Source organism: Penicillium alfredii, assembly GCF_028826965.1.
Source record: "Penicillium alfredii strain IBT 34128 chromosome Unknown utg000005l_segment0_segment0, whole genome shotgun sequence".
Classification (NCBI taxonomy): Eukaryota; Fungi; Ascomycota; class Eurotiomycetes; order Eurotiales; family Aspergillaceae; genus Penicillium; species Penicillium alfredii.
Genome location: NW_026622702.1, coordinates 1,917,310 through 1,942,841, shown reverse-complemented (window position 1 = coordinate 1,942,841; position 25,532 = coordinate 1,917,310). Strand labels below are relative to the sequence as shown.

General features: G+C 51.3%; 10 protein-coding genes across 10 annotated transcripts; 7 read left to right on the top strand and 3 right to left on the bottom strand.

The window, feature by feature from the left end:
- Positions 1-673: 673 nt before the first annotated feature.
- On the top strand, positions 674-2,005 carry NUU61_004149 (pepsin-like aspartic protease; the record flags this gene model as incomplete). The annotated part of the gene is made up of 3 exons (XM_056654731.1): positions 674-996; positions 1,068-1,588; positions 1,668-2,005. 3 exons carry the CDS (start codon positions 674-676, stop codon positions 2,003-2,005), a joined length of 1,182 nt encoding a protein of 393 aa, XP_056512758.1.
- A 3,540-nt stretch (positions 2,006-5,545) lies between these two features.
- On the top strand, positions 5,546-7,904 carry NUU61_004148 (PalH/RIM21 family protein; the record flags this gene model as incomplete). Its single annotated transcript, XM_056654730.1, has 2 exons — positions 5,546-5,654; positions 5,728-7,904. 2 exons carry the CDS (start codon positions 5,546-5,548, stop codon positions 7,902-7,904), a joined length of 2,286 nt encoding a protein of 761 aa, XP_056512757.1.
- Positions 7,905-8,295: 391 nt separating this feature from the next.
- Positions 8,296-10,548, top strand: NUU61_004147 (uncharacterized protein; the record flags this gene model as incomplete). Its single annotated transcript, XM_056654729.1, has 3 exons — positions 8,296-8,406; positions 8,462-9,682; positions 9,736-10,548. 3 exons carry the CDS (start codon positions 8,296-8,298, stop codon positions 10,546-10,548), a joined length of 2,145 nt encoding a protein of 714 aa, XP_056512756.1.
- Positions 10,549-11,027: 479 nt separating this feature from the next.
- NUU61_004146 (uncharacterized protein) lies at positions 11,028-11,929 on the top strand (the record flags this gene model as incomplete). The annotated part of the gene is made up of 2 exons (XM_056654728.1): positions 11,028-11,699; positions 11,792-11,929. The coding sequence occupies 2 exons, from the start codon at positions 11,028-11,030 to the stop codon at positions 11,927-11,929; spliced, it is 810 nt and encodes a 269-aa protein (XP_056512755.1).
- Positions 11,930-13,147: 1,218 nt separating this feature from the next.
- NUU61_004145 (uncharacterized protein) lies at positions 13,148-14,237 on the bottom strand (the record flags this gene model as incomplete). Its single annotated transcript, XM_056654727.1, has 4 exons — positions 13,148-13,443; positions 13,497-13,593; positions 13,677-14,087; positions 14,145-14,237. The coding sequence occupies 4 exons, from the start codon at positions 14,235-14,237 to the stop codon at positions 13,148-13,150; spliced, it is 897 nt and encodes a 298-aa protein (XP_056512754.1).
- Positions 14,238-15,283: 1,046 nt separating this feature from the next.
- Positions 15,284-17,011, top strand: NUU61_004144 (uncharacterized protein; the record flags this gene model as incomplete). Its single annotated transcript, XM_056654726.1, has 3 exons — positions 15,284-16,535; positions 16,618-16,730; positions 16,817-17,011. 3 exons carry the CDS (start codon positions 15,284-15,286, stop codon positions 17,009-17,011), a joined length of 1,560 nt encoding a protein of 519 aa, XP_056512753.1.
- Positions 17,012-18,424: 1,413 nt separating this feature from the next.
- On the top strand, positions 18,425-19,966 carry NUU61_004143 (uncharacterized protein; the record flags this gene model as incomplete). The annotated part of the gene is made up of 8 exons (XM_056654725.1): positions 18,425-18,519; positions 18,587-18,654; positions 18,732-18,737; positions 18,797-18,914; positions 18,974-19,073; positions 19,127-19,277; positions 19,334-19,590; positions 19,646-19,966. The coding sequence occupies 8 exons, from the start codon at positions 18,425-18,427 to the stop codon at positions 19,964-19,966; spliced, it is 1,116 nt and encodes a 371-aa protein (XP_056512752.1).
- A 500-nt stretch (positions 19,967-20,466) lies between these two features.
- Positions 20,467-21,665, bottom strand: NUU61_004142 (uncharacterized protein; the record flags this gene model as incomplete). Its single annotated transcript, XM_056654724.1, has 2 exons — positions 20,467-21,373; positions 21,529-21,665. The coding sequence occupies 2 exons, from the start codon at positions 21,663-21,665 to the stop codon at positions 20,467-20,469; spliced, it is 1,044 nt and encodes a 347-aa protein (XP_056512751.1).
- A 60-nt stretch (positions 21,666-21,725) lies between these two features.
- Positions 21,726-22,073, bottom strand: NUU61_004141 (MFS transporter; the record flags this gene model as incomplete). The annotated part of the gene is made up of 2 exons (XM_056654723.1): positions 21,726-21,857; positions 21,912-22,073. 2 exons carry the CDS (start codon positions 22,071-22,073, stop codon positions 21,726-21,728), a joined length of 294 nt encoding a protein of 97 aa, XP_056512750.1.
- A 519-nt stretch (positions 22,074-22,592) lies between these two features.
- Positions 22,593-23,790, top strand: NUU61_004140 (SDR family NAD(P)-dependent oxidoreductase; the record flags this gene model as incomplete). The annotated part of the gene is made up of 3 exons (XM_056654722.1): positions 22,593-22,703; positions 22,951-23,224; positions 23,309-23,790. The coding sequence occupies 3 exons, from the start codon at positions 22,593-22,595 to the stop codon at positions 23,788-23,790; spliced, it is 867 nt and encodes a 288-aa protein (XP_056512749.1).
- Positions 23,791-25,532: the final 1,742 nt, after the last annotated feature.

The following is a 25,532-nucleotide window of genomic DNA, read 5'->3' as shown; positions in this document are numbered from 1 at the left end:
GCTCGACTACTTGCAGAAAGATTCGTCTGGAAATCCAGTTTCACCCTGGTGCGCTTGGGTCTTACAAGCTATGAATCTCACCCTGGGTGGGCCGCTACTCGACAGCGTGATAATGGCGATCGGCTTGATGCCGTCGAATCAACACCACCCGGGCATACTTACACCCTACTTATGGCTGGGGGCCGGACTTCGCCGTTCAGGAGCAAAGACGAGCTTGTCGCAACCAAGCCTCTCTGGCTGTCTTCCGTCGCATCCCCCGTGCATCCCCCGCCTTAGCGCTATCAGACCTTCTGGTTCTCACGAGATGCAGCCCCATGCTCTGTTTGGTTCTCTCCCCCCACCCTCTTCATTACCCCTCTTGGCGGACTCCGTCGTGGCATCCTGGATGGCCGATGGGGACTGCAACGATCTCGAAATTTGGTCCCCCGAAACCATGCAGGTGCTTGATCGACGTCGTCAACTTCCCCGAAAAGAAAGAGCTCCTCCATCCAGATTTTGCGGTAGATGGCGACTTTCGATGCCTTTTTCGTGCCATGAGACCGAGGCTGAGGAGGCGCGGAAATCTATAAAGGTTTCGTCGCCGGCTGCTTGAAGAGATATCAGAATCAACTCCCTCTGCATTCCCATCGTCTCTCTTCGTTGCCAAAGCGCTTCTTTGTCCTGCATAGCCACAATGGTTGTCTTCAACAAAGCCACTCTTGCCCTGGCTGGTCTTTCGGCCATCGCCTCGGCCGCCCCGACGACTCCTGCTCGCCAGGGCTTCACCGTTAACCAGGTGTCCAAGACTCTCACCAAGTCCAAGACTGTCAACCTGCCGGGTATCTATGCCAATGCCATCTCCAAGTACGGTGGTACTGTGCCCTCGAGCGTCCGTGCCGCCGCCGCCAGTGGCTCGGCTGTCACCACCCCCGAGGACAACGACATCGAGTATCTGACCCCGGTCAAGATTGGTGGCTCAACTCTGAACTTGGACTTTGACACCGGCTCGGCCGATCTGTGAGTGCGATCCTTTAGTCGACAGAGTGACTGTGTTAAAGACACAATGGTCAAAGCTAACAGCATGCTAGCTGGGTCTTCTCCTCGGATCTCCCCAGCTCAGAGCAGACCGGCCACAGCGTCTACAAGCCAGACAGCGACAAGCTGGACGGCTACTCGTGGTCGATCTCGTATGGCGATCAGAGTTCCGCCAGCGGCGACGTCTACAAGGACACAGTCAGCGTCGGCGGCGTCACGGCCAAGAGCCAGGCCGTCGAAGCGGCCAAGAAGATCAGCGACCAATTCGTTCAGGACCAGAACAACGATGGTCTGCTGGGTCTGGCATTCAGCTCTATCAACACCGTCAAGCCCAAGTCGCAGACCACTTTCTTCGACACTATCAAGTCGCAGCTCGACTCGCCACTGTTCGCTGTCACTCTGAAGCACAACGCTCCCGGCAGCTATGACTTCGGCTTCATTGACAAGTCCAAGTTCAAAGGCGACCTGACCTACGCCGATGTCGACAGCTCGCAGGGCTTCTGGCAGTTCACTGCTGATGGCTACAAGATCGGCGACAGCGGCTCGTCTGGCTCGTCTATTGACGGTATTGCTGGTATGTTCAACTCTTTTCTTTTTCTTCTTCTTCTTCTTCTTTGACTACCATTACTATATTCTAATACAAACTCTTATAGACACCGGCACCACGCTCATGCTCCTCCCCGACACCATCGTCTCCGAATACTACAAGCAGGTCGACGGCGCCGAGGAGGACTCCTCTGCCGGCGGCTACACCTTCGCCTGCTCATCCAAGCTGCCCGACTTCACTGTCACCATCGGTAAATACAACGCCGTCGTCTCGGGTGACCTGATAAACTACGCCCCCCTCACCGAGGGCAGCTCCACCTGCTTCGGTGGCATCCAGAGCAACTCTGGTCTAGGCTTCTCTATCTTTGGCGACATCTTCCTCAAGAGCCAGTATGTTGTCTTTGACTCTGAGGGTCCTCGCCTTGGCTTTGCGCCCCAGGCGTAAGTAAGTGTGCCAAAATGGACACCGCGTGAACAATCAAGCGACCTCTAGTGGCAGACAACTCTCAATTGTAGGCTCCGCAGTTTTGGTGGGTTAATCATGTGTCTGGATTCAAGATTACCGCTTCACCAGGACCTAAAACCTAGTGGAGCAGGAGAGGCGGAAGGTTACGCAAGCGATACTCTTGACTATGTAGATTCTACTGAATTTTCCTATGGGTAATGAATGACATATTGATTGATTAGGTCAACTCAAAAGACATGCTTCAAAACCAGCCCAGCAAGTAGATGTCTTTCCTAGGAATCTGTAATCTAAAGGACATATATAGGAGATTTGCTTCTAATACGAAGTCCTATGTGGAGTCGGAAAAAAAAGGAAAAATCATCTCGAGGCACTCTCTCCTCAGTCAGTTGAAGTCTTTCCCAGGAACTCCTTCCAGGTTCTTCCAGGAAGTATATATACCCTTTCTTCTCAAGAGGAAGGTCCAGTGTGAAAAAAACTAGTCGCGCCCGGGATCGAACCGGGAACCTTCTCGGAATACCGAAGTAAGTTCATATAGTGTGAACGAGAAATCATAACCATTAGACCACGCGACTGGATGTAAATGATAGCTCGGAATTTTAACTCTATGTCCAAATACATCAATATTGCTTGTAGAAAATTCCTCAAGGTTTTTCCTTTTTAGTTAAGAATGAGATATAAAGTGTATTATATTAAGTAGAAGTAATATATGTATGAAACAGGATATAATTAGATATGATTACCCTAATCTTACACTTATTACTTATCCGCCTAATATACTATTAGGCTACTATATTAGTTCCTATATTCTTCTTCCTAGAAGATTCTATTAATTATGCTATTTGATACATCCTCGAAATAACTATTCCTACTAGGAATGTATGAAGATGCTTATTAACACGGTTCAGTCGCGTGGTCTAATGGTTATGATTTCTCGTTCACACTATATGAACTTACTTCGGTATTCCGAGAAGGTTCCCGGTTCGATCCCGGGCGCGACTAGTTTTTTGCTCTTGTCCTCATCATACCAGAGTCTCTTTTCTTTTCTTTTTTCAATCCTGGCTGATCTCCATAATCCCCGAGGCAAGTGTTAAAATTCTTAGATTATATATAGCGGCGCTCCTAGCCTATGACGTATCTGTATCTGTAAGCCACAATTATGATTGCACCCAATGTCTTCTATCGCTCTATTGCAAGACTAGTATAGATGAATAGTGGTCCACTCACGATCTGGTTTCTCACCATTTCCCCTAGCTCATGAAAGCGAAGCATGAAGACCCCCAAGATCCGTCATTGACTGCGTCGCTGTTCCGGTAGAGGTGTGGGTAAAACTAGATGGATATCGAGACTATCCGAAGATCCAATGCTGCCATTCCGTTTACGATCCAGAAAGTACTCCACTAAGTCATTTATTTCATGAGTAGTTCATTGTCGATTTCTACACCCTCACATGACTTGAATAACTTTGAAGGAGCCCGTTACCGCCTTTCCCTGTATCAAGCCAGGTTTCAAGCGAATATCAACCTTTTACCACCCTTGACATAGACTAGGACTACCTTGCTAAAGAGCAGAACCAAAGTTCTTCGCTGCTTGGATTCGGCTGCTGCTCCAACAATCTCCTGACTTACCGTTAAGACTTGCAAGGCAGCACCGTCTAGGGACTGGCCGCACAAAGGAGGTGACGGGGATACCTACTGGTGCTTACAATATCTGCCGTACTGTCATTTTCAAGGATAGATTCCGCGCCCTTGTTCGGTTCCCTACTCTAGGACGGAGTCGATTTCGCACCGAAAAGTCCAGAAATGAGGTTTCAGTTATAAGATTTCTTTCCCGGCACACGAAAATTCCAGTCCCCGTGATCTTAGGTGCGGGTCGCTGGGGGTGCAGTCCTTATATCGTAATGATAGTGATCGAGGGCACTTTGCTGTCTAAGTGCTTGCAAGATCCTATGCTTGATTCACCCAGCTTGTACCCAAATGTGTTAAACTCGGATATTGAATCTGCTTACCGTGGGATGGCCCGGATTATTCTCGAGCTGTCGAAACCAACCTTCACCTGTATTGGGGCCTTAGAAAAAGACCTAGGTGTGTGGAAAGTGGCGAGAAGACCGTTGACTCTTGATATGAATCGTGCGTGCTGGAAACCTTCCTTTTGGTGTGTTCGCCGAGAAGAGCTTTGCTATTGCTAGCGAATACTTCTAGGAGCTCGGAACACAGCAGCTTCTCCATTTCTAGTCCTAACGTAATGACGCTATTGATAACAAGCTGGATTGCCGGAAGAAATACATTGCTCGCTGCCTATTTAAAAGAATTGCTTAGAATATTAAACTTGGACAGCGAGGTCCCTTCTACCTTTATTGTGATAATCTACACCCGTCAAATATGCTTGTTTCTGGTTAGGATATAACAACTACTAGGGTTATCGACTAGGAATTTACCTATATTACGCCTGCTAGGTTTGCCAACACTGCGCTATGGTAGCTTCTTTTCGAAAGCCCCGAGTCTTGGGAGTTAGATTTGAATATATTCTTATATCGATATACATCATATCTTGAAACTAGTCTTAAGATACTTCGGTCCTACGAAAGTAAATAAATATAAAAGCAAATAATGAAAGATTCTTAACGACTATCGGATCGAATAGCGCAGTCGATTGAGAGCAAGCCCTTTTGGTTCTGTCTGGCTGCAAGGAAGAGTTTTATGTTTAATAATATATACTGGACCTTTCTTGACCAGAAATACTTTGGCCAGGGCTTGCTTTAGGACAGACTTGCCCTTTTGTCACAAGAGGAATTGGATGGACTGGATGATTTTGTTTCGGTGAAGATGCAGCAAGCCAGCGAAAATCACTGGGATACACATCTGTCATATGATAGGATTCCCTGGAGGTTCTAGAGATCAATCGACAGCGATTATACTTGTAATTCATTTGCGCTTCACTTATGGGCATTTGAGTATATTGTGGATTATAAGACACTCGACCACATCAGCAGCAATTCTCTTGAAAGCCCTCGCTAGATAAGGCAGGAGCAAGATATTAAAACAAACCTGAATTACATATTGAAATAGCGGTGATAGAGAACCCTGCAGTGTCGGCCCATATGGTTTCCACAGAGATAACCCTCATTCGCGGGATGGCCATGTGGAGCAACGTCTGGAGCGGGTGGCGGATCATCGTCGACCCGCAACTCCAGAATCGCATCTGCCTTGACCTCCCTGAAAAGTGAAGGCCCGCCACTCCTTGAGCTCTCGAGTTTGTGTCCAGCAAGAGTAATCAGTGACTCGTTGCGATTGCCATACCTCTATTATCTCGGCTTCGCCATACCAGGCCCTGTTTGCCCCCTCCCGAAGCCTGTCGACCCCCTTTAAGGCTGCAGATCCGGAACGCGCGACTCGACGTCCTTGAAGAATGGAGGTCTGAATGGCCGTACGCCTTGGCTGTTCTGAAAATTAGGAGGGTGCTGGTGGATCGCCATATGAACCGTTGCGAACGGCAAACGCAGTCCGTGTCGAGCGACTGATCATGGAAGATGACTCCCGTTTGGTCCCCCGCCAGATCTGGGCGAACCCGACGACAACATCCAGCAGGACCTATCAACCAGGTTGTACCCCAGTGGTATTACCGAAAGATGGTATGTGTTTCCTCTTGGGGCTTCGCTTGACCTAGTGTGATTGGATCTAATCAAGAATCGCGCTTTCTCACAGGAATCGTGCATCTCAACAACTCCTTCCTGGTCACCATTACAGAAAATGCCATCTTCGAACCGGCTTGCACCAGTACTCGCCCCACCGAAAGCTCTCATGTCTCAGCCGTGCTAGATACGCGCGACCCATTCTATTCCTCGATCACGCCGCAACTATATGCCATCGGTTGCGCCACGGTCGTCAGTTATCTCCTTGTAATTATTCTCTTTATCACTCCGCGCACTTTCTATGTTGGTGGTCCTGGTGGAGGCGCAAATTTTCTTGGACGCCGTGGCATGATCAGTGGCTCATACAGTGGTAACTCGTCCGTGGTGGGAGTCGGTGGCCGGCCCTGGCTACAAAAAGTAGCCGCGATCCTTGTCGCGATCTCATTAACGATTGCCACGGCGGACTCTTTCAAAGTGGCGGAGCAGCAGTATGACTATGGATACTCAGATGCCGAGGCCCTGTCCCAGAAAGTCATTGATGGGCTGGAGATTCGCATCGTTCGGGTAATTTCGAGCACGTTCTTGTGGCTCGCCCAGGTCCAAACGTTGATTCGATTGTTTCCACGCCACAAGGAGAAAGTCATGATAAAATGGGCTGGCTTCGCGCTGATCGTGCTTGATACAACCTTCAGCATTCTGGAGAACTTCTTTATCCGAAACACATTGACACGACCCAGGCTCTACGATGATGCGATTCCGGCCCTAAGTTACTTGTTTGAGCTGGCTCTCAACTTGCTCTATGCCGCATGGGTTATCTTCTACTCAATATCCAAGCATCGCTTTGCATTTTTCCATCCCAAGATGCGAAACATCTGCCTAGTGGCTCTTCTCTCGCTTTGCGCCATCCTCATACCCGTTGTCTTTTTTGTCTTGGACATTGCGAAACCCGAAATCGCAGGTTGGGGTACCTATATCAGATGGGTTGGATCTGCTGCGGCGAGTGTGGTCGTTTGGGAATGGGTGGAGCGCATCGAAGCGCTCGAACGAGACGAAACGAAAGATGGAATTCTCGGCAGAGAAATCTTCGACGGCGATGAGATGCTCGAAGTCACTCCTTCCGAAGAAGTTGACTGGCCGCGCTATACAAACCAAGGGAATGACAAAGGCGGTGGAAACGGTGCATCTTCAGGCTGGGGCGGCGTGATGGGCTTGGCGCATCGGCCATTACGGAACCGAGTGGGCATCACTCGTGGCAAATTAAATCGTGGTGCGGGAGGCCAATCCAAGAATCAAACGGCTGGTACGGCACCGCGGCACTCCATTGCGAATCGCCCTACTCCGCCCCCGGCTGTCATTACGCCAGTCAGCCGGGCTGATACTACCAGCGCAGCCAGCACGGTATATAATGTCCGCTACCACCCCGTCGCCAGTCCTACACCCCCGGTGGGCATGCCACATATGAATGAAGAAGACGAGTTGGACGAAAAAGAAGCAGAGAATGAGCGAAGACAACCTGCCGACCCTGCCGAGCACAATATCTCTGGCGAAAACACCCGAGAACAGTCGCCGCAGATTGTGCATACCGACCCACGATGGCGCACTCTATTCAACCCCTTCAAACGGAGACGAGCATCTCTGCCAAAGGAAGTAGCATTTGCACAGGCTGGCGAAGAAGCATCGGCTGTCAAGGAACCGTATCCCGCAGATGAGGCTCAAGAGCCGCCTGTGGCGCCGTCAAGAGCCGACCATTTCTTTTCTCTTCATCGCAAAGGACGACGTGGCTCTGGATCGCAGACCGCCGACGCTCCCTTACCAGTCACTGTAATTCCCGCTCGCCGCCGCGGCCAACAGACATGGTCGCCCCAGAATCGACTGTTGGAGCCGTCTACACCCCATGAACCACGACCTTCCCGATCTGATCTTCCCGTAAGGGTCATTCCGTCCCAACCGCAAGCTTCCGCGCCATGGACTGACGCGGATGCTGGGAGAGGAAACGGCGACTATGTGCTCCGGTATGACCCCGAAGCCGCGGCCCTCATCGACGAGGATGTGAACCGTGCTACTCAGGATGGCTCTGCTACGCATTTCGATCAACGCAGCTGGACAGAAACGACTGCCTCGGAGTCCAGGAACGATGCGCCGTCTGGGCAAGCTGATCTGCAGCATGATGAACCCCCTGTCTCCAAATCGCAGTCTGGCCCGGAGCGTGGGACGTCCCCGAGTCAGTCGCCGCGTCAGGACAATTCGTAAGACTTTGCATTGCACGGGCCGCATTTGCATAATGTATAAAACATCTTCGGGGGCTTGGCTGGCGCGCCAATATGTGTTTTTCTGACCGACATTTCACGGTGTTTCAGGCAGTCGAGTTTGGGTTGAGCAAGGAGTCCGGGCGATCTATACCGAGTTCTTTGCTGGATTTTCAGGAACATTTTGAATATACAGGATATGGAGTTAGGGCATTATGAGCACCAGATAATAGGCAAATGAAGGATTTCATACATTTAAGCGGTGATTTGCGTGTCCATAGAGGAGTGGGGGTCCGCGCTCGGGAACTTTTGATCCGGCTGCTTCCCCATACCCGCACGACTCAAAACGCCTGTCAACGTCGCATGTCGCGGGTTCTTTTGTCGGACGTCGCATCATGGCGGCCGTCAACCGGAATATGTTCGATGCTAGCATCGCCACCGAACGGCCTGGCGGTTCCTCGCTGATGGTCATGCCGTTAAATTTGATCGCGCAGATCGTGTCCAATGTAAGGTCCCCTTTTTGACCACGCCTGGAGTTTTGCTGACCAGGTCGCTATGAAGGTTGAGGATACAGGCGACCTCGCCCGACTCTGCCGAACATGCCGCGTTCTCAATTATATGGCCCTTCCGCAACTCTACCGCAGCCTGACGCTGACATCCTATGACAAAATTCGATACCGCGGCGAAGAACCCGAAGGAATCGGTCGCGCAAGTCCATTCACGATGGGGCTTAATGCCATAATCACTCGACCGTACGCGAGCCTGGTTCGATCTATCGGTTTGCGGGGCGACTGGAAGGAGCACGAGCTGGAAGAACACGCCCGCGTCGGCCGGGTGCCGGATTCCTCCATGTTGCTGAACATTGCGGCGCGCGCGGCGGTGGACCGGATGACGAACCTGGAGAGCTTTAGCTGGGAACTCAATACTAAGATGCTCGACACGGTGTATACGGGGTTGGCCCAGCTGCCCAAGCTCACGTCATTGACCATCCGATTCCCGTCCAGTCGGCATCCCCAGCCGACCTTTGTGCTCCCCGGCATGCCGCACCTACGCTGTCTCAAAGTCACCGACATCGACCCTCTATGTTATCCTGATGATATTGCCACGATGCTCTGGAAGAGCAAAAAGCTGCGTGATCTCAAGCTGCATTGGTCGCCTCGGATGCGCATCGCCCAAGAGCCCAGTGTATCGGTTCATGACTATTTCCGCAAATGTATCGCAGCAAAGCAGCCCTTGGCTGTCAAGAAACTTTCATTTCAAAACATGTACGCGTTCCATACTGAGGAGTTCAACATTGCATTCGATCCGAGCACCGTCGAAGAAGTCACGTTTCTGAACGGAGCAGAGGGCGCCAACACGTTTATTGAAAGCAGTTGGCCGACCATCCCCCCTCAAAAAAGGCTGCGAATCAAGTCTGCGCGGATGGATGCGTTATCGAAACGCAACTCGGAATTTCTGGGGAATTTCTCGGGGCTCGACCGATTGTACTTTGTCAACGCGACCACTGACTGGAACGACTATCTCAACTCACCTCGACCCGGTATTGGCCCGGGATCATCTGCCTTGACGCCTCCTACCCCAGAAAACCCACCGTATGGCGGCCCCGGTGCCACCTCGGGCAGCTCCCCGATGGCATCGGCCTCTCCGGCCAGCCAAGTGAACCTGACATTAAATATGCGAGACAGCTACCTCGCCAACATCACCACAAGCCATGGCTCTACATTACGTCATCTCCTCCTCTCGTCAAGGTGGCCTCTTTCCACGAGCCTGGTTGCGCGTCTCGTTCACAGTTGCCCGAATTTGGAGCAACTCGCTCTTGCCACGGACTTTGTCAGCATGGAATCACTGGGGCTGTTCGTCCCTTTCCTGCGGAAACTCGTGGCACTTCGTCTTTGATTCCGGTGGGCCCTGCCGCGGCTCAGGGCGGCCCGGCCAACGCTGCTGCGCTCCGGGCATCCAAAAGCGCCTACGGGCAGGGACCTGGGGCCCCCAGTGAGTCGATCAGAGAAGCGCTTGCCAATGCGCGGTCCCTTGCGGAGGTGGTGGATATGGACGATCAAGTCCTCATGGATATGATGAGCTACGATCTGGCAAATAAACAGGTGTACGGGAATGTGAAGATCATCGGAATGGGCTGGAAGGCCTTCGAGCTGCGTGACTTCTACAAGGCGCCCATTCCCTCTACGCAAAACGGTTCCGAGTCCCAGTCGTCTACCCCGGCCGTGGATCGTGCGACTGAGGCACCGGACAGTACCAGCCCTACAAACGGCGTTGGCCCCGGTGAACCAGACCGCTCGGTCGCCTCCCAGCCTGTATCGCCCGACCTCAACGGCACAAATTCTTCTCGATTGACGCCGAATCCCCCGGGGCTTGACCCTGCAGCCATACCTTCTCTCCGCCAACCACCATCAACATTAGGGAAACGCACTCGCGATCAGGATGATAGTGAAAGCACCCCGAGAGCCCCGGCCCGCTACACGGAAGGTCCGGAATCTCCCCAAAGCCGCGAACCCAATTTGGCTGTTCAAGGCTGCTACGGCCAAACATTGACGGGCGACGGTCAAGTCTGGAGACGGCGTATGCGGCGGGTTGGGTGGGAAGTTCTGCAAAATTGGGAAGTTTGGGCACTGGATTCACAGGAGATCTAAGTCCATGGATCCCATCTTCCATTCTTCTTACCTTTGCTGCTGGGCACGATTATATCTCATTTACAATACACTATACACAGGGCGTCCGGTACATCAAAAGGTCGGTGTTGAGGTTTGTCTTCTCGGTGGTTTCTTGATATTATACACGTGCGGGCTACGTGTTGGCGCAGCACATGGAGTGGCTTCCGTTTCCACGCTCGAAGCTTTGTTCATCTATTGGATTAGCTGGACTATGTCAACTCGGTATCCATAGTGTCAGTGTGTACGCAGGATGCCTCAAGTTTTGGGGATGCTGCGTTGCCTAGTCCTTTGATAGACATCGCACTTCCGGATCTTTCTATGAAACCAAACAAATATAAATAGGCTGATACAATTGTGTTTGTTTTCACTCTTGACATACCATGACATGCTATTCCTCTTCTTTCATGGACTTATTATCTGGCCCACTCCCAGCGCAAACCAAGTATCCCGAGCTCGACATGGCTGAGAACCAGCCCACCCAGACAGCCAACCAACGTGCGCTAACCCTCCCTGACATCGTGTCCCAGATTTTTATCTGGATCATGATCGACCACGAGAAATACCAGTCCAACCTGAGCTCGTACTACACGGCCACAAACATGGCGTGGATGTCCTGCGTGCCCAAATGCTCAGGCCGGTTCATGGTGTGGGCCGACCATGGCACGCGCCATTTCCCATACTATGAACACCACGTCGGTGTTCTGCAGGACTATGCCATGGTGAACCGCACCTGGCTGGCCGAGGCGCTGCGTCTGCTGTGGAGAGACCCGACATCCTACTGCCGCACGCTCGAACAGTCTCTCATCCCCATCGACCCGGCCCGGCGCCAGCTGTATGCCCAGTACATCCAGAGCGCTATTCTCGTCACGGTCGACCGTGAAGACGCCCGTTTCAGTAATGCCGTGCTACGGGATCTGGAGTTCCCTCGTCTCAAGGCGCTTAAGCTCCTCGTGCGTGGTTATTGGGACGGCAGCCTGCTCTACAGCCACCGCAACGGTGTCCACATCCCGCGCTTCCAGAGCGACTCGCTCGCGCTTTTGATCGTGGACCGTTTCTTGAAGGACGAGTTTAAGTCGGCTAATCTTATGGGACTGCCGTATGAATGGAATGCCTTTCTTCGGCGAATCGCGGTGCGTTTTGTCTTCCTCTCTTATTTCCCAGCCGTCCATTGTCTTCAAAAAAGCTTGTCCATTGACTGTTTGTTTGTGTTTTTTTCTTCTAGGTCCAGTTCCCCAACCTCGAGGATGTGCGATTTGAGCCACAACTTGATGTCGACCTTACCAGTATGTGTCGCTTCGAGGAGCGTCTGCCGAACCTTCGGTCTCTGACGTACCTGAACAAGACTGTTACCCTGCGGTAGGGGCTTGCAGTCTACGTCAACAGAGAAAGACCCGAGAAAGGAGCGAAGAACGGGCTGCGGTAGATTTGACAACCCGTGGGTGTTGATCTAGGCGAGAGCAAAGTCCTGTATCTAGAAAATCAGTCTATCAAAATGAGGCCCATCGGGCAATTCGAAATACGCTCATACTCATGAACCAATTTATAAATCCCACTGAATTCTTCAATTAAGACCTTCGTCCCTCAGCATAAGCAAGTCGAGTTAATTGGATGGTTGCCTGGGGGTAGATATTCTTTAATGGGGTGGCTGGTGTTGTTTTGTTTGCCTGAAAGCGAGAGTGAATGAAGCCAAAATGAATGTAGAGCCCACCACTATAATTACTCCCCCTCCTCTCCTTTTTTCTCTCCCTTCTCTTCTTTCTTTCTTCAACCTCCCACTGCATACGAACCACTCTGTGGCACTTTCCATTCCTGCCTTCCGTCCTTCTTTTGCCCCCATAGGTATGGACTTCCCCCCATCTCTCTCTCTTTTCCTTCATTTATCAGACTCATGTGCCCTTTGACTGACACATGTTGAATTCTTTTGCCTCTAACAGCCCCTGACTCACCAGGGATCCGCATACGCACACCAAATGTCCTCGACTCGCCGGACCGAACTATATATGCCGCGCCCACTTGACTCGCCGCTCGACAAGACGACTCTCTCCTGGCGCAAGCCATTTCCATACCTTTTGAAAGATTCTTTGCTTGCTCTATGGCTTTGGAATCAGGCTTGCTGTGTGGGTGTTGGCTTTCTTTCTTTTTCTTTGCCCGATGATGATTCCGTCCATGGACGAGCTCGCACACTCTCACTTGATTTGAAAGCATCCGCTACTAGATGTACCCCTTCGTTTGAGGGTGAGGTTTCCCTGGTCTCTGGATGCTGATGATCTTGTTCAAAGTGCATTTCTGAGGGCTTTTCTTTTCTTCACTTCCCTTCTTGGTTTCTCCTGTTGCCCCATGGCGATCCTGTTGTTTATTCTTACTAGATAATTTTGATAAATGAGAGTCACTTTGAGTTCAAGCTTATTCACTGTAATGAGCTTCCCTCATAAATGTAATGTTGCCGTTCGAGCTCTCTGTGCACTTCTTGAAACCCCCTGAGTCTTTCTTCCGACTGCTTACAAGGACCAGCGTCCCATCACTTCTCAGTGTCCTTGCCGTTTGTTTCCCCCCGGTCTGAGGAGCCCAATCCCAGACACTACTTGACTATGCTGGATGCGGTACCAACAGTGAGAGGCAGCGATGCGGTGGCAATCTGGGGGCTTATTCCCACTAGGTCGAGTGCAACCACCTTCCCCGTGGTCTGGAGACGAGCAGCAATATGCTGACTCTCATCCAAAGACAAGCCCGAGGCAACCGGAAACCCAGTTGATGGTGCACATTGAGGGTCCAAAGCGTCGATTTCATACGAGACATGGATCCGGGACGGGCCGACATGATCCAAAGCCCAGTCCATGATCGTCTGGATCCCATATCTGTGGAGTCGGATTAGAACTTGGAGCCACGAGTCAACAACAGGGAGCCTCCAATGAATTCAAACAGCGTACCACTTGACGTCGGCCATGGTGAATGCCTTGATGCCGTGATCACAATGGTCTGCCATTCGGCATCGTCGACATCGCGAAGGCCAATATACACGAGCTTCTGGAGATTGATCAGATGGCTCGCTTCGAGCCAGCAAATATACCTGGTCGGGGCGATCGTGCAAGCCCAGATGCAAAAGCCACCGGCATCCCGTGAAGACGGCCACTCAGACTGGTCTGCGGCGTGTTGATGTCGGCATGGGCATCGACCCACATAACAGCGACTTCCAGCCCGGGGTGCCTTTCACGGACGGCTTTGGCGGTTGCAGAGACTGTACCAATTCCAATTGAGTAATCGCCACCCAGGGTCAGCACAAATCGTCCCTGTCGGGCGTGGTGGTAAACTCGCTCGTTGATCTGCTGCGTGGCTGCGCTAACAGCGCGAGGCCTTTTCATTCCATCGACGTCTGGGTCGGTATCTGGATTGTGATTGGATCTGGGCCCCGTCTGTCCTAGATGGTATTGGCCGATGGTCTTGTCAGATCTCAACTGGATCTCGTCCAAAAGACCCGAGGCGATCAATGCGGCCGGGCCATTCTGCGCGCCATCTCGGGGCTATGTGGTTCGGGTCCGTGAAGGGATTCCAAATGCAGACCAGGGTTAAATTGATACCGCTACACATGAAAACTGGGCCGCAACGACTGCCAGTTGGGCCGGATCTGTCAGGAACCTGGGGATGAAGGCCTTGTGTCCGATGTTGCGCATGGTTCCTCGGAATGGTCATCGTTTGTGGCGTGTATGTTGACTGAGAGACGGACTGTCCAGCAACAAGGAACTCATATTCAAAATGGTAGTAGGTGTTTGTGGAATTTTTTGATTCATGCCGGCTGCACTCAACTTGAACAGACTACATCGTCTTGAACGTCCGGTAAAGTTAAGTGGAGGCGACGTGCGGGTCTTGGCCCAAGACCCACCAGAGGCTTTCTTCTTGATCTTCTTCACTGGGAGTGAGCCAGAGCAATGCGGACGCTAGGCAAGTACTTGGATATTTCCGACGTTTCTGGTGTTATCTGGCCTAACCCGAGAGCCAAAGACCTTGTGGGTGAGCATCAACTGTGGCTACTGCGCCTTCGAGCGTCGACAGATGGACTTATGAACGAGTATCATTAACCACACGAACACAAGAGTGTGGTATGCGCATCAAATGCCCGCAATTCGAAGTGGCTTCTCGGGAAGTCCGCCACAAGTCTGGTGTTCTGGTAGCAGGCGATCGATCCGGGTATGAATTCAACCGCTCAGCCCTAAAATGGTCTTCACGGCGACGGTGGTTCTCCGAAGTATCTCCATCAGGCATGGCGGACTCGTGGCCTCCTCAGCCTTTGAGCCATCTACTCTAAGGTACACGGACACTTCAGTACATTTGGCTAGTCTGGTCCGATTGTTGATACGGTTGCCGTAAGACGGCCGATGCTGTCGTCTGGAAGTCTCCACTGGAGACTCCCATGGATGCTCTACCAGCCAATTGTGAAAGTCGTCAGTCTTCAATCCGAATCTATCACCTCTTGGTGCGGTCGATCATGCTCCATCCTGCTCCCACTTGTGGAAATCATCCGGCAACTTTTTTATCTCGTCGTCTGTGGCCCGGAGTGGCGCGGATTGCCGCGTCACGGACATGACGACGTGGAGAAATTAGTTATTCTAGTGGCAGGTATATAAAAAGCCCCTTTGATCCCTTCAAGGCACTGTTTTGACGACCCACCAGGATTTCGCTCGTTTTTGCAGAACATCATCTGTGGGTTGAGTTCGGCACCATGCTTCTCTCTACTCTTTTGCTACCCATCGCAGCGTCTCTCGTCTCGGCTGTTCCAGCATCACACACTTCGAGCAGGCCGACTGTTTCCCTGGACTACACCACCGTCAAAGCAGCAGCAGGCAACGAGACGTTGGGATATTACAAGTATCAGAATATTCGTTTTGCGGCTGTTCCTACAGGGAACCTAAGGTTCGCCAAACCCCGGTGGCCCTCTGTTGAGTCTGTCATCAACAACGGCACAACATATGCTAGTTCCGATGTGGATTGTTCCTCTGAGGAGGACTGTCTCTACATGGACGTGTGGGCCCCAGCCAACGCAAAAGGCAAGAAATTGCCGGTCATGGTTTGGACCTACGGGGGTGGATTCACCGGTGGCTCCAAATCGCAAAACACCCCTGAGGGTCTTTTCGATCTGTCCAAGGAATTTGTTTTCGTGGCCTTCAACTACCGCCTGGGAATTACTGGCCTCGCCAACTCGGTGAGTGCAACTCACCAGGGCGCGACCGATAATGTGGCCCTGTACGATGTCGAGCACGCCTTCAAATGGGTCCAAAAATATATCAGCAAATTTGGCGGCAACCCAGACGACATTACCTCCTTTGGCTTCTCCGCCGGAGCCAGCATGCCCCTGTTCATGATCACGCGCTACGGCGGCCACAACGAGCAGCTCTTTCACAAGGCCTACATCACATCGCCTGGGTTCGTGCCCGGCGCCGGCCACCACCACGGCGAGATGTTCTGGCAGAATGTGTCCACGGCGGTTGGATGCAAGGGAGGCGATCTCTCATGCATGCGGCATGTTCCTTTTGCCAACCTCAGCAGCGCGGCCAATACCGTCTACGAGAAGTACGACTACCAGTTCCAGCCTCGCGTCGACGGCGACTTTGTGGCCGACACCTACGAGTCTCAGCTGTACCAGGGCCACTTTAACTGGACCGGCCCGCTGGTTATCAGCCATGAGCAACATGAGAATAATGGTTCTCCTACCTCTGGCGTTAATACGACTGCCGATGTGAGGAGGGAACTCCGGACCTTTTTCCCCGGTATTACCGAGGATGCTGTCAATGATATCATGGCGCTTTACCCGGCTTCGGACTATGCCAGCCCGGGCTACCGCTTTGCAGACATGCGGCAGTCTTTTGATCTGACGGCTCACAACTACGCGTTGACGCGGGCGCTGAACAACAATACCTGGACCGCGAGGTGTTCTCTCGGTAGCGCGACCCATGGCACTGACCAGAGCTATTACTGTAAATGATTTTTTTTTAACATTCCCTGGAATCCTTTTCTACCGGAGATGCACAGCCCGCTAACCCAATCTCATATAAAAAGGGTATAGCACTTACTCCCTTTCATCCAGCAGCTCCAGCAGTAGCTCTGGTGGCCCTCCCGCGGGAGCAGGCATAAACATCTCCGGCGGCACCTCGGTCAGCCCTAGCGTTGCTGTAAGTCTTTCTGCACTCTATCCAGCCTGTGACACATATTTTCTTTTTTTTTCAGGTTCCTGCTAACGCATATTTTCGTTTTGTAGCGGAAGATGCAAAAATATCTCCTCTCTTTCGTGCTGACCGGCAACCCCAACACCAAGTGGGCCAGCGACAAGATCCACTGGCCCAAGTATGGCAGCAACAGCACCCAGCTTGTCTTCAACACGACTATGTACACTGGCAAGGATGATCTGGCCAATGCCAAGAGTTTGTACTGGAACAAGGCTCTGTGGTATTAAAGTGAAGCAGCAAGAGATATTGTCTGAGGCTGTTAGGTTGAATATAGTGAGTGGGAACACGATATCGACTTGAAGCTCGTTTCTTTGTACTGTATTGCCTGGAATTAAGATTAAAATGAGATACATAACCACATTAAATGGAATATATGTGAACTTGTTGGTTGGGTGTTTAGAGAAGTCTCTATGGGCCTGGAGAGCGAAATGTCATTTTTGATAAGAGTCTCGGGATTCTCCGATCACAGATGCCTGCAGAAGCTACAGAAAAGAAGCACATAGTATATCATTATCTGAACTAGACATGTTTGAAATTACTGTGTAACACAAAAGGAGCTCTGTTGAGAACAGGACTAAACTAAGGTTGATTCCTCGTGGGTGGATCTATGCACATATTCACGGCACGTAACCGACGAATGTCATGAGGCTTGACAGCTAGTTGCCAATAATGTAGGAGAGTGTTAAAAAAGAAAAAAAAGATTTTGATAGTTTCATTGCCTAACCATTTTTTTACCGAAAAGACTTTATTATTCACGTAATATATTTGTGGATAGAACTATCATTGAGATTTGTTTACTGCCCTTTTACTACCTTTTTATGTAGATCATGTACGTTCAGCTATCAAGCAAATACATATATATCTGTGACCCTCATCTATTCTCAAATTAGAAATTAGTCTTCTAGCACTGTTTTATATCCAAGTCCTAACCTTGAGAAAACTTTCTGGGTATATATCACATCGCAATTGGATATTTTCAACAGAATTGGAGTATCTGTATGTCCTTGTTCTCGTGGTTTGCCCGGCGGCGCCCACCGCGGTTGCAGCCACAGCTTCCTGGCTTCACATTGCCTTTGAACTACCGACGTGATGTGAGATTCAAACTGACCCGATATCGTGCGCACTGACTGATTATAATATAGACGAGTAGCAAATTTGGTCGCTATCTCTTTCCTAATGCTTTAAGACCACGGCGACCTGGATTGTGGCTCTGTGAGGTACCATAACCTGGCATTGACACTATGGTTTATGCATACCAAATGAATTGACGTTGACTATTTTATCGACAACCCAGAGTGGGGATCACAAGGTACAGTGGACTTGTCGTTGCCCCCCAGCTGGCCTTTGCTTATTCCTTTGCAGGTTTTCAATGAAGGCATCACTTCCTCAGGTGGATGATTGAAAAGCGTCGATCCGTAGTCGATCGTCAGGAGAATGGCGCGATCAAAAAGTCTGTGACAGCCGCTGAAACTGCTCCACGCGTTACGTGTAAAGCGGGCGCCCATTGGCTGGTGGACCAGGGCCCTTGACGATCAATTTTAAAACCATTCCCCTTAAATCCCTGGCTTTTTTTTTTTTTCCTACTTTCGCCTCACCCGAGTCACTCCTTTATACTCCCTTTTCACTCCACTTCATTCACCATGGCAAACGGTCGCTCCTCGCAGGACGAGCGCAAGCTCGAGAGTGGAACTCCTTCCAGTCCCTCCAGCGGTCTGCACCCCGCTTTCTACATTGCGTACGTGTCCCCAGAGTCCCCGGAGTCCCAGGATTGTTGGCTAAGAGAAAACTGACAATGGGTTCAGTCTGTGGATTGCTTTGAGTTCCAGTGTCATCCTCTTCAACAAGTGGGTTCTTGCCAGCGCCAAGTTCAGTATGCTTACTCCCTTACCCCCCCCCCTGCACACTTGCCATTGTTGTTGGGTCGGCTAACCTGAGGTGTTATCGCAGATTTCCGTGAGTCTCCCTGACCGATCGATGATCCTCGAGAATATCCACACTGACTCCGTTTCCAGCGCTTTTCTTGACAACATGGCACATGTTGTTTGCGACGGCCATGACCCAGATCCTGGCCCGCTTCACCGACAAACTGGACTCTCGGCACAAGGTGCCCATGACCCCGGCTACCTACACGTATGTGCCCACAATTAGAAGGGACACGAATTCGACCGGTTCTGATTGCGAGAAAACAGGCGGGCTATTGTTCCGATCGGTATCATGTTCAGCTTGAGTCTGATCTGCGGTAACCTGGCGTACCTCTACCTGAGTGTGTCGTTCATCCAGATGCTCAAGGTGAGTGGCTATTATATCGTATGAAATGACGGAGCCCGGTCTAATCCGTCCAGGCCACCAACGCCGTCGCCACCCTTCTCGCGACGTGGGCCTTTGGCATTGCGCCGGCCAACTTCCGCACTCTCGGCAACGTGACCTTGATTGTGGTGGGTGTTGTGATCGCCTCGTTTGGCGAGATCAAGTTCGACATGTCTGGATTCCTGAGTAGGTGCCTCATCTTCCCCCGTGATTCAAATGAGAGTAAATCTGACCCCGTGCAGTCCAGGTCGGTGGTATCATCTTCGAGGCTCTGCGTCTGGTCATGGTGCAGCGTCTGTTGAGTTCGTCCGAATTCAAAATGGACCCCCTGGTGTCGCTGTATTACTATGCGCCGGCGTGCGCCGTGACCAACGGCATTGTCACCATCTTCGCCGAGCTCCCGCGCCTGACCATGCTCGACATCTACTCCCTTGGCGTGGGGACTCTGATTGCTAACGCCCTGGTTGCTTTCCTTCTCAACGTTTCCGTTGTTCTTTTGGTACGTGGCTCTGTCTCGATGTTTTGTACTAGCGGGCCACTGACTCCTTTTTTAGATTGGTAAGACCTCCGCGGTCGTCCTGACCATGGCCGGTATCCTGAAGGATATCCTTCTGGTCGCCGCGTCCATGATCATTTTCCGTGACCCCGTCACCGGCCAGCAGTTCTTCGGCTACTCCATCGCCCTCGCCGGCCTGGTGTACTACAAGCTCGGTGCCGAGAAGATTCAGACCCTCACCTCCGATGTGCGCCTCCAGGTGGGCGAGTACCGCCGCAGCAACCCTGGCAAGGCCAAGGCCATCATCCTGGTCGCGGTTGTCGGTGCCGTTCTGCTCTTCCTGCAGAGTGGCTCCCCTGCTCCCCAGCCGACTACCTAATCGAAATCCCATTCCAAGGATTCGCCACGTGCCGCAATGTTGCTGGCGAGGTTAGTCGGCGGCAACTCATTATCGGGTGAGAGGAAGTGGACCAACGACGGGAGGTCTCTTTTGGTCTCGTTAAGCATAGAGCGAGCCCATATCCGCCGCTCGTGCTGCAGTCTGATAAAAAAAAATAATGTGTTTTGTCTTGGGGGTAGAGACATGCATGTAGAGTTGGCAGGTATAGATGATGTTAAGGCAGAATAGAAGGGACGAGAAGCATATAATTAACTGCAATGTCAATTTTTCTTGTTATTGGGTCCTTCGGGCATCTCTGCTCTAGAACTCGAGTTTTGGAGAAGCTTCTAGGCAACTCGTACGAGTGCAAGCTCATTATAGTTGCCTGCCACTATACTACGAGGCATGCCATTCTTGTTTGGGCAAAACTTATCTTGGCAATCCACTATATGCCCATACGCCCTGGCACTCCAGAGCCCACTAAACACGAATTACATGAATCACCCTTTATACGGATACCGTTTAAACAACACATCAGCCACCCCATAAAAAACCGCTCCAATCGCAAAGGTCGCCGCAAGCACCGCAAACCCAACCAAATACCCCGGCGCATCGTCCTCCGGAAACAACGCACTGCCATACAACTGCGCCAGCGCCGCAATGCCGTTCATCAAGGCCAGCATAATAGCCCGAACATCGCGGGTCACCGACGCCAGCGCCGTAGTCGCAAAGGACAAGCCCAGCGCATTGCCTGTCCAGATAGTCATGTTGATAAAACACAGAAACACATACCGAGCCGTGTAATTCTGGATCCCCGCCGTGAGCGCGAAAAACACCACGCCGGTCCCGAGATTGAGGACGAGGAATACCCCTCGCAGGTGCGGGTTGCGGTCTGCGAGGAAGCACACTGGGATTGCGACGAGAGAGACGAGGTATAGTGGTGCCATCATGTACTGTGCGTTTGTGGCGGTGTATCCCATGCCGTTGATCAGCGTCGGGTAGAAGTAGGAGATGGCGAGCGTGCCGAGGATGGTCATGTATGCTGGGACGAGGAGCCAGGTGCGCCAGCTGCACACGGCCTGGAGGAAGGATGTCAGGAGAGAAGCGCGGTTCTCGGATGGTGATGATGGGCCTGTGGGATCGGCCATGCCGTCTTGGATTAGTCGCTGCTGCACTAGGTCTTGTTCTTGGAGGGTGAGACCGCGGCTACTGTGCGGGTAGTCGAGTAGAGTCCAGTGCACGATTAGGCTGATTCCTGCGGTGGCTGTTCCCTCGACGATGAAGAGCCATCGCCAGCCGCGCACGCCGTGGGTGCCGTCGAGGGTGGAGGTGATGGCGCCGGAGACGACGCTGCCAAATGCGCCGGAGAGGATTCCTGCTGTCAGGAAGATGATAAATCGTTTTGATCTGGTAGGAGTGAGTGTCCTGTGGTGGTGTTCTGAGTCTGGAAAGGGAATGTAGCATACTGTTCGCTCTTTCGGTACCATGTGGATATAAGAAAGATCACGGCTGGCTAAAAGATGTCAGTGTGGCCCATATGCACTATCTTTTAATCACTACACACGCTGAATCCCGCCTCGAACACTCCTAGTAAGAATCGCAGCGCAATCAATTGGCTCTGATGCCGGGCAACTCCTATCAGTGCCGCCATCGCGCCCCATCCAAACGTGATGATCGGGATAAAGACCGACGGACGCATGCGCGAAAGAAGCATACTATATTCATCATAAGTATGGTTATGTTGAGGCATGCGAGCTACTTACTTCGACGGCACGGCCGCAATTGTATAGCCAATCACCCACATAATGACCGCAGTGTAATACTGGTCCGAGGTGAGTTCGAGATCTTCTTCCATGCCTGCAACCTTGGCTAAACCGAGATTGGATCGATCCTGGGTAAGGTTAGAGGTTCATTCAATGGGAAACAGAAGATGTAGTAGCCCTACCACGTAAGAAAACAGATAGAGGATAAACACCGAGGGCATCAAATGCAAATCAATCTTGCGAACAAGCTTCTTCTCTGCCACCGGATCCACTGCAATTGACTCGCGCGTACCCTCCTCCGCATGGAAGGCCTTGGGTTTGACATCTTCGGCACCTAGTGACATGGTTGTTGCGATTCGAGATGGGGGCGTGTCGAGCCTACAACAAGCAAATTAAACCAACACACACAATACAGTCTATTTATCGCCCTTCTCTCCGCACACAAGCCGGAATGAACCAATTTGGCACTGAAAAAGCCGGGGGAAATCCGGGGGAAAAAGACGCTAATGCGTTATGCCTTGGCGAGTCTGGGATAAGTTGGTTTCAAGCGGGGGGACTGGTGACACTTTGGGCTGATGCTGGCGTGTCGTACAGTCCCACGGCAGTCGTGGATGTTCTGCTCAGATATTAAATGTCCCAGAGAGCGGTGGTGAGATAGAAGACCTAACCTAAGCTCTCACATACCAACCTTTGATCCCCGCCATCGTCGGGAATTTACTTGGATTCACCTTGGAAAAGACTTTCTACAAGCTAAATGCTGACGTATATCGATTTCGTATGGAGCTCCAACAGAGGAGTATGTTGAAGTGTTTCCTCTCAGTTCGAGATAGATCTTCGTTTTATAACTGTAGCAATTGCTGTCCATGCTTCGGGGACCGCCTCCCCAAGAGCTGGAGATTGATAGTATCCGCAAGCCAATTCCTTCGCGTGGTATTGTTCGGATGTCGCAATCACCAACACCCAATGCAAGTCCAGTAGTGGAGACAGACATGCGGAGATTCTCCGGCAGTCAGGGTTCTCCAGAATTGTTCACACATCGCGAGACTTGAAATATCCCCGCAGCAGATTTAGCAAGCTCATTCTATTTCCACCTCTTTAGTTAACCTTGGTGGCGCGCGATAGGAAAGCAAGATGGCGCATCGGTGAGCCATTATCCTTTCGGAGATTCGTTTCTCGATAATTGGATCTTTCCTAACGGCAGCCAGTGAGCAACTCGCCAAGTACCCCGATCTCAAAAACCAGGTAGCTTTGGTCCTCGGCGCAGGCCAATCCGGCAACCCCAAGTCAAAACACTGGGGTAACGGAGCCGCCATTGCCAAAGTGCTCAGCACATCCGGAGCAAAGGTCATCGCATGCGACGTGAATCTCGACGCAGCCCAACAAACAGCATCACGTATCCAAGCCAGTGGCGGCGTCTGCGACGCAGCCCAAGCGGACGTGACCAGTGCCAGGGACATCCAGCGCGTCACAGACCAAGTGCTCACCAAATACGGAGGTATCGACATCCTCGTCAACAACGTCGGCGGCACCAAACCCGGGGGACCAGCGGCGATGTCCTGAAGAAGCGTGGGATGCACAGATCAGACTCAACCTCAAAACCGTCTATCTCAGCTGCCGTGCCGCTCTCCCGATCATGGGAGACAGGGATCGGGATCCATCATCAATAATGCATCCATCGCCGGTATGAGATATCTCGGGAAACCGCAAGTGGCGTATGCATCGGCCAAGGTGGCGGTTATGCATTTCACCAAAGTCACGGGCGTGATGTATGCCGGCAAGGGAGTGCGCGTGAATTCTGTGGCCCCGGGGATGATGTACACGCCGCTGCTTGAGATGCTGGGGAATAGCGAGTCGGACAATGATCGGGAGGTCTATCGGAAGATCACGGACCATAATGTTCCCTCGGGGGTTATGGGTGATGCATTCGATGTTGCTAATTGTGTGGCTTTTTTGGCGAGTCACTCGTCGCGGTATATCACCGGTCAGAACTTAGTGGTTGATGGTGGGCTGACGAGCTCTACGGGGACTGGGGGAGTGCCAGCTCCTTCGCCTAAGCTTTAGACCCAGCTGGGATTGATAGGGACTATGCTAGATGTAGACCCTTTTTATTGCGTGATCAGTATTTACCAGCCTAATAAGTACAATAAGCCAGTTGCTAGGGCTACTCTCGCTACTTCTGTATATCCCGTCAGTCTACCAGGCCAATAGCACCTCGACTGAATCTTCCTATACACCTATATCAAGATTTCCCCCGAGCCTTGCTTCTTATTTTTGTATTCCACAACATAAATCTTGCAGAATGCTTAACACACTAAGTGTTTTGTTCACAATTTGCATTTTGGGGTAAGGTATTTCGTTCTCTTTATAAACTAACACGCTATACAGATGATATCGACGCTCAAAGATGTTGGAAAGCGCCTACAATTCGACTTACTACCCCATTCACCTGTTGTTGTGGACACACCACCGTCGGTCGAATCCGATCGGTCGCGATCGCCAGGCGTGCCGTCACCATTTTCTCCTGTTCCCGACACTCCTGTTTCCTCGCAACAAGGAACTCTGGCCGCAAGAGTTCCGTCGATCACGGCCCGCCCGAATCATTTATCCACCAGCAAGACTGTGGATTCTCTCCTGAAAGGGATCGAAAGACATGCGTACTGGCTTCTAGAAGCGCAAAGGCTCGAAGAAGATGCCATTGTATCACGCAAGCGAATTTTGGGAGGAGGCATTCGTTGGGAAGATATCAGCCGTGTGGAGGGTATTAGAATGTGCGACCCGGAGTCTAAGCTACGCCGGGTTCTTGCGCTCAGGTCTCTAGCGCAAGAGCATGAAGACAAGCAGACACAACAGGGTGTTTTTCCGACAAGACTTGGGGAACTCGATAATATTTCTTCCTCCCCCAAAGTATAGAGCGCCTTATTCCTTTCTAGTAGAAGATCCATAAACAGTATCTCGATATTCGTAGCGATATTAAGAAATACATCGCTAGCTTTATTTAAGTCTAGCTTATACTTAGGTCGCCTATCACTCCTACTTATTACGCTCTCGAAGAGAAAGCTTGCCCCTTGCCGGATAATCCCCGCGAACCGCGTGTCTTTGCTAGGCTTATTATTTGTCATGGGTAGGGAAACCTACAGCCGAGCAGGTCTTGGAATCGCAGAGGACGCCAGTTGGCGAATCGGTGGCCCGCTAGGTCCTAAGACCGCAGTCTTAGGACCTTGTGTATCATTGGCCCTGTGTCCTCTGGCTACGGGCCAGTGTCTTCGATTCTAAATCAATAGTCTCATTTTACTAGTCTTCAGTTCCGGGGTATATAACACCGTCCCCTAGACCTCGTTCCAGTTACTATCTTGGTCTCTAGTCGTCGGCCTAAAATAATCGGCGGACCTCTTACAGCGAACATATAACTCCACTAGACTTGAACGTGTCTTGTAAAGTGCTACTGGAGATATTCATAGTCCCTGGTCCTACCCAGCCGTCTTGTTATTGGCGATCCGATTTTCCTATTGATTACCACTACGTCGCCGACCCCACGCTATTTCCTAGAAGTATTACGTTGTAACCCGAGCCTTTCGCAAAAAAATCTCAAAGATATGCCATTTTAAACGTCTAGCGCCACCTATATTAATATTAGTAATAGAGGGGTTACACGGCCCTCCTCACTGTGGTTGTGGGACCAGAACTACAGCAACCAGTGTCGCCCTCACTGAGAGCTATCCTACACACTGAGGATTTTCTGAGTATTTATAGGCTTATATCGCTCGTTTTAATATCGGAAACCATACTTCTCCCCACTGAACCAT